Genomic DNA, 13,799 nt, shown 5'->3' on the forward strand with positions numbered 1-13,799 from the left:
TCTCCTCTCCTCTCCTCTCCTCTCCTCTCCTCTCCTCTCCTCTCCTCTCCTCTCCTCTCTCCTTCCTTCTCCTTCCTTTTTCTTAGAGACAGGGTCTCACTATGTGGCCCAGGCTGGCCTCTAACTCCTCACCTCCAGTGATCCTGCAGCCTCTACCTCCCGAAGTGCTGGGATTCCAGGCATGAACCACCCCTCTCGGCCTTTTTTTTTTTTTTTTTCCTCCCTTTTTTTAAAGGCAGAATTACAGTCTGTCGCCCAGACTGGAGTGCAGCAGCGTGATCTTAGCTTACTCTGCAACCTCCAGCTCCCAGACTCAAGCGATCCTCCCACCACGGCCTCCCCAGTAGCTGGGGCAAGGGGAACACGCTACCACGTCCAGCTAATTTTTTTTTTATTTTTATTTTTTGAGATGGTGTCTCACTATGTTGGTCTCACTATGTTGGTCTCGCTATGTTGCCCAGGCTAGCCTGAAACTTCTGGACTCGAGGGATCCTGCTGCCTCAGCCTCCCAAAGTGCTGGGATTGTAAGTGTGAGCCACCACACCCGGCCCAGACAGCTTCTAAAGCTTTTCCCACTTCTCAAGGTGTGGTCCATGTGAGCATTAGCCCACAACCACCTGTGAACTGCTGGGCGGTCCTTGGCCATGGCTGCCCTCTAGTGGCTGATGACTTATGCTCCCGTCTGTAGCCGTCCCTGCCAGTCCCCACCGGTAACCAGGGACGCTTAGTAACAGGAATTGGGACCAGGTGCGGCGGCTCACACCCGTCATCCCAGCACTTCGGGAGGCCGAGACGGGCGGATCACCTGAGGTCAGGAGTTCGAGACCAGCCTGGCCAACGTGGTGAAACCCCGTCTCTACCAAACATACAAAAATTATCCGGCCGTGGTGGCTCAGGCCTGTCATCCCAGCACTGTGGGAGGCCGAGACGGGCGGATCACCTGAGGTCAGGAGTTCGAGACCGGCCTGACCAACATGGTGAAACCCCGTCTCTACTAAAAATACAGTATTAGCCAGATGTGGTGGCACATGCCTGTCGTCCCAGCTACCCGGGAGGCTGAGGCAGGAGAATCACTTGAACCCAGGAGGCGGAGGTTGCAGTGAGCTGAGATCATGCCACTGTACTCGAACCTGGGTGACAGAGCGAGACCCTGTCTCAAAAAACAAAAAACAAAAAACAGACATTATAAGGTTGACAAAACAAGCTGGGTGCGGTGGCTCATGCCTGTCATCCCAGCACTTTGGGAGGCCGAGGCGGGTGGATCACAAGTTCAGGAGTTCGAGGCCAGCCTGGCCAACATGGTGAAACCCCGTCTCTACGAAAAATACAAAATTAGCTGGACGTGGTGGCTCATGCCCGTTATCCCAGCTACTCGGGAGGCTGAAGCAGGAGAATCGCTTGAACCCGGGAGGCAGAGATTGCAGTGAGCCGAGATCGCGCCACTGCCCTCCAGCCTGGGCGACAAGAGCAAAAATTCCATCTCAAACAAACAAACAAACAAAAAGGTAGTTATTTTATTACTGAAGTAACATGAAGCCTGAATGGGATGAACATGTCAGGGAATCTAATAAAGGGATTGCAAGACAGAAAGAAATCTTCTGGCCGGGCACAGTGGCTCATGCCTGTCATCTCAGCACTTTGTGAGGGCGACACGGCGGATCACGAGGTCAGGAGATCGAGACCAGCCTGACCAATATGGTGAAACCCCGTCTCTACTAAAAATACAAAAATTAGCTGGGCGTAGTGGCTCACACTGGCAATCCCAGCTACTTGGGAGACTGAGGCAGGAGAATGGCGTGAACCCAGGAGGCAGAGGTTGCAGTGAGCTGAGATGGTGCCATTGCACCCCAGCCTGGGTGACAGGGTGAGACTCTGTCTCAAAAAAAAAAAAAAAAAAAGAGTAAAGGCATAAAGAATGGCTGTAATTCCAGCACTTTGGGAGGCCAAAGCGGGTGGATCATGAGGTCAGGAGTTCAAGACCAGCCTGGGCAAGATGGTGAAATCCGTCTCTACTAAAAATACAAAAATTAGCTGGGCGTGGTGACGGGCACCTGTAATCCCAGCTACTCGGGAGGCTGAGGCAGGAGAATCGCTTGAACCCGGGAGGCGGAGGCTGCTGTGAGCCAAGATCACGCCATTGCACTCCAGCCTGGGTGACAAAGAGAGACTCCATCTCAAATAAATAAAATAAAATAAATAAAAAGGTTGGGCACGGTGGCTCATGCCTGTAATCCCAGCACTTTGACAGGAGAATCGCTTGAACCCAGGAGGCGGAGGTTGCAGTGAGCCGAGATCAGGTCACTGAACTCCAACCTGGCTGATGAGCGAAACTCGTTCTCAAAAAAAAATAAATAAATAAATAAATAAATAAATAAACTGAGCGTGGTGGCGGGCGTCTGTAATTCCAGCTACTCGGGAGGCTGAGGCAGGAGAATCGCTTGAACCCGGGAGGCGGAGGTTGCAGTGAGCCGAGATCACACCACTGCACTCCAGCCTGGGCGACAGACAGAGACTCAGTCTCAAAAAATAAATAAAATAAAATAAAAAACTAAAGGTTCACTATCACCAGGGGGCGAAGGAAGCTTTGCAATGGGAAGGTGCTTCTACCCAGACGTCTGCAAACCTGTCCAAATGCTTTTCTTTTTCCTTTTTTTTTTAGATGGAGTCTTGCTCTGTCGCCCAGGCTGGAGTGCAGTGGCACGATCTTGGCTCACTGCAAGCTCCGCCTCCCGGGTTCACGCCATCCTCCTGCCTCAGCCTCCCGAGCAGCTGGGACTACAGGCGCCGCCACCACGCCCGGCTAGTTTTTTGTAGTTTTAGTAGAGACGGGGTTTCACCGTGTTAGCCAGGATGGTCTCAATCCCCTGACCTCATGATCCACCCGCCTCGGCCTCCCAAAGTGCTGGGATGACAGGCGTGAGCCACCGTGCCCGGCCTCCAAACGCTTTTCTACCCTTTCTCTCAGGACGGGTGGCTCAGGCAGAGTGGGGCAAAGTCCTACGGCCTGGGGGGACGTGGGGAAGGTGCAACCACACTTTGGCTAACTCCCATTGTGTCCCACTGACCAGTGCAGACAAAAGTTCAGCTTTGGCCGGGCACGGTGGCTCACGCCTGTCATCCCAGCACTTTGGGAGGCCGAGGCAAGCAGATCACGAGGCCAGGAGATTGAGACCATCCTGACCAACACAGTGAAACCCCGTCTCTACTAAATATACAAAAATTAAGGCTGGGTGCGGTGGCTCACGCCTGTCATCCCGGCACTTTGGGAGGCCGAGGCGGGCGGATCACCTGAGGTCGAGAGTTCGAGACCAGCCTGACCAACATGGCTAATTTTGTATTTTTAGTACAAAATTAGTACAAAAATGACAGGTGGCACGCACCTGTCATTCCAGCTACTCGGGAGGCTGAGGCAGGAGAATCGCTTGAACCCGGGTGGCAGAGGTTGCAGTGATCCGAGATCGCACCACTGCACTCCAGCCTGGGCAACAAGAGTGAAACTCTGTCTCAAAAATAAATAAATAAATAAGTAAATTAGCCAGGCGTGGTGGCGGGCACCTGTCATTCCAGCTACTCGGGAGGCTGAGGCAGGAGAATCGCTGGAACCCGGGAGGCGGAGGTTGCAGTGAGCCGAGATCGCGCCATTGCACTCCAGCCTGGGTGACAAAGTGAGACTCTGTCTCACCAAAAAAAAAAAAAGGAGGGAGGATTGGTTAAGCCTGAGATATTTAGGCTGCAGTGAGCCAAGACCAGAGCAAAACTCCATCTCAAAAAAAAAAAGAAAGAAAATATGCATGTCTTGTTTCTTAGTAATCCATCTGGTTCATTGTTAGTGATGATTCAGCAAACCGTCAGCGGGACAAGCGTGTTGGCCCCACGCCTTCAACGCCCCTGTGTCTGGAGAGTGGGCTGCTGGTTTTGTGTTCACATGGGAAGAGAGAATTAGGGAACTTGCCTCCGACGGCATTACTCAACAGGATGAGAGACGCAGGCAGCCTGGGGGTAGGAGGTGGTGCCGCTGTTGATCTCTCATTCAGGAGAACCCAGGCCCAGACCAGCTCATGACACCGATGTTCCCTCCCGCGTGGATGGGCAGGGGCTAAATGTGTGTCTTCCCAGGGCTCTTCTCGGGCCAAGCCCGTCTCCAGGAGACACTTTCTTCTGTCCCTTGTTAGACGCTGCTCACTGAAGACGTAGCCTTACCCAAACGGGAGTCTGGCCTTGGGTCTTGGCTGGAGGGTGGTGATCTGTCAGGTCCTGGAGTGGCCCCTGGTCGTATCTTTGCTGGCCTGGGGGCTTTGGATGGTTCACGGTCTAAGAATGTGATTTAAGGTGGGGGCCTAGGAACAAGCGAGATGAGTTCCAACTTCCAGGAGGCAGGCTGAGAAATAGCAGATAGATCCTATCTATCTATCTATCTATCTATCTATCTATCTATCTATCTATCTATCATCTATCTATGTATCTATTTATCTATCTATCATCTAGGTATGTATGTATGTATCTATCTATGTATCTATCATCTATCATCTGTAATCTATCATCTATCTATGAATCTATGTATGTATGTATGTATCTATCTATGTGTCTATCTATCCATCTATCTAGTCTATCTATCTATCTATCTATCTATCATCTGTCATCTATCATCTATGTATGTATGTATGTATGTATGTATGTATCTATGTATGTATCTATCTGTCTATCCATCTGTCTATCTAGTCTATCATCTATCTTCCATCTATCATCTATCTATCAATCATCTATTTATCTATCATCTATCTATCAATGATCTACTATCTATCTATCGATGTATCTATCTATATGTCTATCTATCATCTATCTACGTGTCTATCTAGTCTATCTATCTATCTATCTATCTATCTATCTATCTATCTATACATGTGTCTATCTATCTATCCATCTATCTGTCTATCTAGTCTATCTATCATCTATCTATCTATCTATCTATCTATCTATCTATCTATCTAGTCTATCTATTTATCTATCATCTATCTATCTTCCATCTATCATCTATCTATCAATCATCCATTTATCTATCATCTATCTATCATCGATCTACTGTCTGTCTATCTATCTATCTATCTAGTCTATTAGTCTATCTATCTATCGATGTATCTATCTATCTATCATCTATCTATTATCCATCTATCTACCTATCATCTATCTTCCATCTATCATCTATCAGTCATCTATCTATCCATCATCTATCTATCATCGATCTATTGTCTATCTATCTACCTATCATCTATCTATCCATTCATTCACCTATCTATCCATCTATTTATCCATTCATCTATCTATCTGTCTATCTATGTATCCATCATCTGTTTGTCTATCTTATCTATTATCTATCTATCTATCTATCTATCTATCTATCTATCTATCTATGTCTATCATCTATGTAAAATTCATCCATCATGGCTGGGTGAGGTGGCTCATGCCTGTAATCCCAGCATCAAGAATCCGGGCAGATCACTTGAGCTCAGGAGTTCGAGACCAGCCTGGCCAACATGGTGAAACCCCATCTTTACGAAAAATATAAAAAATTGGCTGGGTGTGGTGGCACACACCTGTAATGTCAGCTACTCAAGAGGCTGAGGCAGGAGAATCACTTGAACCTGGGAGGCAGGGGTTGCAGTGAGCTGAGATCACGTCACTGCACTCCAGCCTGGGTGACAGAATGAGAGTCTGTCTCTTAAAATAAAATAAAATAAAATAAAATTCATCCATCATTTATGTATCAAAAAGCTATCAATCATCTATCTAGCTATCATCTATTACCTATACATCTATCACATATTCATCTATCATATGTATTTTTCATCTGTCATCTACCAATCTATCATATGTATTTTTCATCTATCATCTGTCAATCATCTATCTGTCATCTATACATATATATCATCTACTTTTTTTTTTTTTTTTTTTTTTGAGACGGAGTCTCGCTCTGTCGCCCGGGCTGGAGTGCAGTGGCCGGATCTCAGCTCACTGCAAGCTCCGCCTCCCGGGTTCATGCCATTCTCCTGCCTCAGCCTCCCAAGTAGCTGGGCCTACAGGCGCCCGCCACCTCGCCCGGCTAGTTTTTTTTGTATTTTTTAGTAGAGACGGGGTTTCACCGTGTTAGCCAGGATGGTCTCGATCTCCTGACCTCGTGATCCGCCCGTCTCGGCCTCCCAAAGTGCTGGGATTACAGGCTTGAGCCACCGCGCCCGGCCTATCATCTACTTTTTAAATTTCTTTTGAGACCCATTTTCACTGCACCCGGCCTCATGATCGAATCTTTGTCCTCTCCCTCTCTTTTCTCCACCTGCACAACCCTGATCTCACACGGGGGAGCCATGACCCCTGCAGTGTGAATCTCTCCTGAATGCATCTTATAAACAGTCTTCTCCAGTTTAGGCGTGCAAAGGATTGAATGTTTTCATTGCCCTTCCTTTGGTGCAGTGCGGTTGGGCAGGGGCAGTGCGGTTGGGCAGGTGCAGTGGGGTTGGGCAGGTGCAGTGCAGTTGGGCAGGTGCAGTGGGGTTTGGGCAGGTGCAGTGCGGTTGGGCAGGTGCAGTGCGGTTTGGGCAGGTGCAGTGGGGTTTGGGCAGGTGCAGTGTGGTTGGGCAGGGGCGGTGCGGTTGGGCAGGTGCAGTGCAGTTGGGCAGGTGCAGGGGGTTTGGGCAGGTGCAGTGGGGTTGGGCAGGTGCAGTGGGGTTGGGCAGGCTCAGTGTGGTTATGCAGGTGCAGTGGGTTTGGGTAGGTGCAGTGGGGTTGGGCAGGCTCAGTGTGGTTATGCAGGTGCAGTGGGGTTTGGGCAGGTGCAGTGGGGTTGGGCAGGTGCAGTGGGTTTGGGCAGGTGCAGTGGGGTTGGGCAGGTGCAGTGGGTTTGGGCAGGTGCAGTGCGGTTGGGCAGGTGCAGTGGGGTTGGGCAGGTGCAGTGGGTTTGGGCAGGTGCAGTGGGGTTGGGCAGGTGCAGTGGGGTTGGGCAGGTGCAGTGCGGTTAGGCAGGTGCAGTGTGGTTGGGCAGGTGCAGTGGGTTGGGCAGGTGCAGTGCGGTTGGGCAGGTGCAGTGGGGTTGGGCAGGTGCAGTGGGGTTGGCAGGTGCAGTGGGTTTGGGCAGGTGCAGTGGGGTTGGGCAGGTGCAGTGGGTTTGGGCAGGTGCAGTGGGGTTGGGCAGGTGCAGTGCGGTTAGGCAGGTGCAGTGCGGTTTGGGCAGGTGCAGTGGGGTTGGGCAGGTGCAGTGGGGTTCGGCAGGTGCAGTGGGGTTGGGCAGGTGCAGTGCGGTTAGGCAGGTGCAGTGTGGTTGGGCAGGTGCAGTGGGTTGGGCAGGTGCAGTGCAGTTGGGCAGGTGCAGTGGGGTTGGGCAGGTGCAGTGAGGTTGGGCAGGTGCAGTGGGGTTGGGCAGGTGCAGTGTGGTTGGGCAGGTGCAGTGGGGTTCGGCAGGTGCAGTGGGGTTGGGCAGGCTCAGTGTGGTTATGCAGGTGCAGTGGGTTTGGGTAGGTGCAGTGCAGTTGGGCAGGTGCAGTGGGGTTTGGCAGGGGCAGTGGATTTGGGCAGGTGCAGTGTGGTTGGGCAGGTGCAGTGGGGTTGGGCAGGTGCAGTGGGGTTGGGCAGGTGCAGTGCGGTTCGGCAGGTGCAGTGGGTTTGGGCAGGTGCAGTGGATTTGGGCAGGTGCAGTGGGATTGGGCAGGTGCAGTGGGTTTCGGCAGGTGCAGTGGGGTTGGGCAGGTGCAGTGCGGTTGGGCAGGTAAAATGGGGTTCGGCAGGTGCAGTGCGGTTGGGCAGAAGCTCCCGCTCAGCCAATATTGACAGCCTCTGCCCACCCATCCCTTGGAGAGGGTCCTCAGGTGCCAGAGAACACAGGGGAGGGGGCTGATCTCCCCACAGCCTTCAGGGGCCTCCGTCATCCCAGACCCTATCTCTGCTTGCTCTTTTTAATTAATTAGTTATTTATTTAGAGACAGAGTCTCATCCTCTCACCCAGGCCGGAGTGCAATCGCATGGTCTCGGCTCACTACAATCTCCACCTCCCAGGTTCAACCGATTCTCCTGCGTCAGCCTCCTGAGCACAGGCACACCCCACCACATCCGGCTCAGATGTTGTATCTTTAGCAGAGACGGAGTTTCACCGTGTTGGCCAGGCTGGCCTCGAACTCCTGACCTCATGATCCGCCCGCCTTGGCCTTCCAAAGTGCCGGGATTACAGGACTTTGTAATCCCACCACACCCGGCCACAGCTTTTTTTTTTTTTTTTTTTTCTTTTTCTTTTTGAGATGGAGTCTCGCTCTGTCACCCAGGCTGCAGTGCGGTGGCACAATCTCGGCTCACGGCAACCTCAGCCTCCTGGGTTCAAGTGATTCTCCTGCTGCAGGCTCCCAAACAGCTGGGATTATAGGTGCCTGTCACCACACCTCACTTTTTTTTTTTTTTGTATTTTTAGTAGAGATGAGATTTTGCCGTGTTGTCCAGGCTGGTTTTGAACTTCTGACCTCAAGTGATCTGCCTGCCGTGGCCTCGCAAAGTGCTGGGATTACAGGCATGAGCCACCACGCTGGCCACAGCTCCTCTCTGTCGCCCGGATTGGAGTGCAATGACGCAATCTCGGCTCACTGCAACCTTTGCCTTCCTGGTTCAAGCGATTCTCCTGCCTCAGTCTCCTGAGTCGCTGGGATTACGGGCGCCTGCCACCACGCCCAGCTTTTTTTTGTTATTTTTAGTACAGACGGGGTTTCGCCATATTGGCCAGGTTGGTTTTGAACTCCTGACCTCAAGTGATCCACCTGCTTTGGCCTGGCAAAGTGCTGGGAGGCACGGCCACCGCGCCCGGCCTCTGCTGTGTCTTTGACACCCGAGGCCTCTGCTTCTGAGCTAAGTGGGACCTGAGGTCTCTGAAACCCACAGGTTCCTACCCAGGGATGTGGTGCTCCCTTGGGGATGTGAACCTGCTTCCTGGGGTGGTCCGTGGGGTTTCCTGCTCTCACTTCTAGCGGGCCCAGGGGATTCCACGCTTTTTCTTCCTTGCTGTGTTTTAGACGCTTCTCCCCACCAAGAGCCTGGCCCCATCTCCTCCCCAAGCTTTGACCTGTGAATCAAAAGATCAGGGGTGGAAGGTTCCAGAAGGTTGCCTCTGCTCCATCATCAAATCTCCCCTGAAACTCGGAAGCAAGGGGCTGGCCGGGGTTTGCAGGAGGGACATGGAACGCCCATGACGAAGGAGAGAGCTGCCATCTCATCGTCAGCCACCATCTCAGTTGACGTTTAAGCATCTGTGGTGATGGAATCCCTCACTGATAGTGGGAGGCAAAATAATGTCCCACAAAGATGTTCACATCCTAACCCCATAGGGAGACAGAATAATGGCCCCAAAGATGTCCACGTCCTAATCCCATGTGGGAGACAGAATAATGGCCCCAAAGATATCCACATCCTAATCCCATGTGGGAGACAGAATAATGGCCCCAAAGATGTCCATGTCCTAATCGCATGTGGGAGACAGAGCAATGGCCCCAAAGATGTCCACGTCCTAATCGCATGTGGGAGACAGAATAATGGCCCCAAAGATGTCCACATCCTAATCCCATGTGGGAGACAGAATAATGGCCCCAAAGATGTCCACGTCCTAATCCCCATGTGGGAGACAGAATAATGGCCCCAAAGGTGTCCATGTCCTAATTCCCATGAGGGAGACAGAATAATGGCCCCAAAGATATCCACATCCTCACCCCATAGGGAGACAGAATAATGGCCCCAAAGACATCCACATCCTAATCCCATGTGGGAGACAGAGCAATGGCCCCAAAGATCTCCACGTCCTAATTCTGTGGGCGTGGTGGCAGACGCCTGTAATCCCAGCTACTTGGGAGGCTGAGGCAGGGGAACTGCTTGAACCGGGGAGGTGGAAGTTGCAGTGAGCTGAGATCGCACCACTGCACTCTAGCCTGGCGACAAAGTGAGACTCCACCTCAAAAAAAAAAAAAAAAACAACAAATAAGGTTTATTTGGCTCATAATTCTGCAGAGTGTACAGGAATCATGGTTTCAGTGTCTGCTGCTGGTGAGAATCTCAGCAACTTCCACTCCTGGGGGGAGAGCAAGGGGAGCTGGCGTTACATGGTGGGAGAGGTGGCAAGAGGCGGGGAAGGAGGTACCAGCCTCTTTCTCTTTCTACTTTTTTTTTTTCTTTTGGAGACAGAGTCTCACTCTGTCGCCCAGGCTGGAGTGCAGTGGCGCGATCTTGGCTCATTGCAACCTCTGCCTCCCGGGTTCAAGCGATTCTCCTGCCTCAGCCTCCCGAGTAGCTGGGATTATAGGTGCATGCCGGCAGGCCCGGCTAATTTTTTGTATTTTAATACAGACGGGGTTTCACTGTGTTGCCCAGGCTGGTCTCGAACTCCTGAGCTCAGGCGATCCGCCCGCCTCAGCCTCCCAAAGTGCTGGGATCATAGGCGTGAGCCACCGCACCCAGCCAGCAGCCTCTGTTTCATAACCAGCTCTTTTAGGAACAAACAGAAAAAGAAGTCACTCATGACTACAAGAAAGGCACCAAGCCATTTTTAAATAAAGAGTCCGCCCTCCATGATTCAAACATCCCCTGCCAGGTGCCACCTCCAACCCGGAGAACCAAATTTCAACCTGAGATTGACAACGGACCAACAACCAAACTATATCATCCCTTTGTCCTCCCGAAGGGACCAGGCCTACTGAAAACTGGATTTTTAGACCAGAGAGGCCCAGGTTCTCATATCTCTCACCTCAAGTGCTTGCTGTACAATAATAAATGATTTTTTTTTTTTTTTGAGACGGAGTCTCACTCTGTTGCCCAGGCTGGAGTGCAGTGGCCGGATCTCCGCTCACTGCAAGTTCCGCCTCCTGGGTTCACGCCATTCTCCTGCCTCAGCCTCCCCAGTAGCTGGGACTACAGGCGTCGCCACCTCGCCCGGCTAATTTTTTGTATTTTTAGTCGGGGTTTCACCGTGTTAGCCAGGATGGTCTCGATCTCCTGACCTCATGATCTGCCCGCCTCGGCTCCCCAAAGTACTGGGATTTCAGGCGTGAGCTGCTGCGCCCGACCATGAATTTTTTTTTTTTTTTTTAATGAGATGGAGTTTCGCTCTTGTGGCCCGGGCTGGAGTGCAATGGTGCAATCTCAGCTCTCCCGGTCAGTGATTTAAGGAGGAGGCTAGACAGTGCCTCAGTGGTTGGGTTGGAAGGAGATGCACAAGCTTCTTAGAGTCTAAGCATCTTTGCTAAATATCACTTTTTTTGAGAAAGAGAGATGGGGTCTTACTTTGTCACCAGGCTGGAGTGCAGTGGTACAATCACAGCTTAATGTTACCTTGAACTCTAGTGATCCCCCCACCTCAGCCTCCCAGATAGCTGGGACTACAGGCACAAGCCACCATGCCCAGCTAACTTTTGCATTTTTTTTGTAGAGATGGGGTCTCGCTCTGTTGCCCAGGTCTTAAACTCCTGTCTCAAGAAATCCTCCTACTTTGGCCTCCCAAAGTGTTAGAAATACAGGCATGAGCCACGGCGCCCAGCCAAAGATCACGTTTTTATTATTTATTATTATTATTTTTTTGAGATGCAATCTTGCTCTGTCACCCAGGTTGGTGTGCAATGGCGTGATCTCGGCTCACTGCAACCTCCGCCTCCCAGGTTTAAGGGATTCTCCTGCCTCAGCCTCCCACGTCGGTGGGATGACAGGTGTACGCCACCACGGCTGGGTAAATTTCTGCATTTTTAGTTGAGATGGGGTTTCACCATGTTGGCCAGGCTGGTCTGGAACTCCTGGCCTCAGGTGATCCACCCGCCTCGGCCTCCCAAAGTGCCGGGATGACAGGTGTGAGCTACCGTGCCTGGACCCAAACATCATGTCTTTAAATAAAAACGTAGAAAATGATATAAAGGCTCACAGCATCATCAACAAGAAAACAGTTCCCCAGTGTCTCGGAGGCGGAGATGTCCACGCCATTCCTACACCCTCCAGGCCTCAGGTAATTTCCTTCACGGTCAACACCTCTTCGCGGTAACCTTTACCTTCCTCTGGCATGAATTCCTCCCAGATAATCTGAGAAAAAGAAGGAGGATTCAGGCTGTCAGATCTTCACAGCTGAGCCTGGGACTCGGAAGGCAGTGTTTATTTTTATCTTCCCCCCTCGAGACGGAGTCTCGCTCTGCCGCCCAGGCTGGAGTGCAGTGGCACGACCTCAGCTCACTGCAACCTCCGCCTCCCGAGTTCAAGCCATTCTCCTGCCTCAGCCTCCTGAGGATTATAGGCGTGCACCGCCACGCCCGGCTAATTTTTGTATTTTTAGTACAGATGGGCTTTCATCATGTTGGCCAGGCTGGTCTCGAACTCCCGACCTCGTGGTGATCCACTCGCCTCGGTCTCCCAAAGTGCTGGGATGACAGGCGTGAGCCACTGTGCCCGGCCAGGGGTTTTTCCTGGGATAAAGATCTGAGACAGACCCACCCGTGCAGCCTCATAGTTGACAATGAACAGGGTGGCCTTCGGAAGAGCTTGTGAGCGTGAGACCTGGGCAGGGTGCAGCAGGTGCTAAGGCTCTGGGGCCGATGGAGCTCGGAGAAGGGAAGGTTGAAGCCTGAAGCTGTTATCCTGGCACCTCGATGTGGGGGACCCCTGGGGGGTCAGTGGAAAGCGGGGGCTGGGGAGGAGGCTGGCGTGGGGGTGGAAGGTAACGGAATGGCAGATGGCTGGGTCTAGGACGGGGGTGTGCAAGTGGCAACTGGAAGGGTGTTACCCATATGGCAGGAAAGAGGGCGCTAGGGGCAGCCCTGGGCTTGATCTGGAGTTCCCCATGGGAGGAAGACACAGCCCCTGAGGTGGAGAGAGGTGGGTTGGAGAGGGACGCCCCTGGGCTCTTCGGATGTGGGTCACACAGGTCCCTCACCCTTAGTCACCCTTCCTGGAGTCTTGCTGTTGAGTCTGTCTCTTTGCCTCTTTTCTCTGTCTCCCTCTCTGTCTCTCTTTCCTCCCCCTCTCACCATCTTCCACCCCCATCTCTGAGTCTCTCTCTATTTCCGTCTTCCTGTGTGTCTGCCTCTGTTGGGTTCAGTCTCCCTGTTTCTCTTTCATCTCTTGGTCTCTGTCTCGGATACCCGGCACCAATGACATGTCCCTGTGACTCGGGGACTAGGCTACAGTCCCCAGTTATTGAATCAAACCCTGACTCAGGGGCTGCGACGAAGGTGCTTTGTAGATGTGAAGTTCACAGTCAGCTGATTCCCAGGAAAAAAGATTGGACTAGAGAATGTGGGTGGGCTTCATCTAATCAGTCGAAGGTCTAAAGGGGGAAGGGTGGGCCTTATCTAATTAATAAGCTGAAGGTCTAAAGGAGAAGGGTGGGCCTCATCTAATTAGTGAAAGGTCTAAAGGGGAAGGGTGGGCATGGTCTAATCAGTTGAAGGTCTAAAGGGGCAGGGTGGGCCTCAATTAATCAGTTGAAGGTCTAAACGGGAGGGGTGGGCCTCATTTAATCAGTTGAAGGTCTAAAGGGGGAAGAGTGGGCTTCTTCTAATCAGTTGAAGGTTTAAAGGGTGAAGGGTGGGCCTCATCTAATAAGTCGAAAGTCTAAAGGGGAAGGGTAGGCCTCATCTAATTAATAAGCTGAAGGTCTAAACGAGAAGGGTAGGCCTCATCTAATCAGTCGAGGGTCTAAAGGACAAGGGTGGGCCTCATCTAATCAATTGAAGGTCTAAAGGACAGGTGGGCCTCATCTAATCAGTTGAAGGTCTAAAAAGGGAAGGGCGGGTCTCATCTAATCAGTTGAA

The 13,799-nt window shown here is 51.7% G+C and overlaps 1 protein-coding gene across 6 annotated transcripts in view; it reads right to left on the reverse strand.

Annotated features, from left to right (window-relative positions):
* Positions 1-11,427: 11,427 nt before the first annotated feature.
* LOC139360577 (granulocyte-macrophage colony-stimulating factor receptor subunit alpha-like) overlaps positions 11,428-13,799 on the reverse strand; it is a 39,699-nt gene continuing 37,327 nt past the window's right edge. For 2 of the 6 annotated variants that reach the window (XM_071088279.1, XM_071088280.1), the window contains exon 11: positions 11,428-12,075. In XM_071088279.1, the coding sequence (XP_070944380.1) occupies positions 11,998-12,075 (78 nt within the window). In that variant the 3' untranslated portion in view covers positions 11,428-11,997. The remainder of the gene's footprint in view (positions 12,076-13,799) is intronic. The other 4 variants (XM_071088276.1, XM_071088274.1, XM_071088277.1 and 1 more) reach the window with 2 other exon arrangements.

The sequence above is a fragment of the Macaca nemestrina genome, chromosome X (genome assembly GCF_043159975.1).
Source record: "Macaca nemestrina isolate mMacNem1 chromosome X, mMacNem.hap1, whole genome shotgun sequence".
Lineage (NCBI taxonomy): Eukaryota > Metazoa > Chordata > Mammalia > Primates > Cercopithecidae > Macaca > Macaca nemestrina.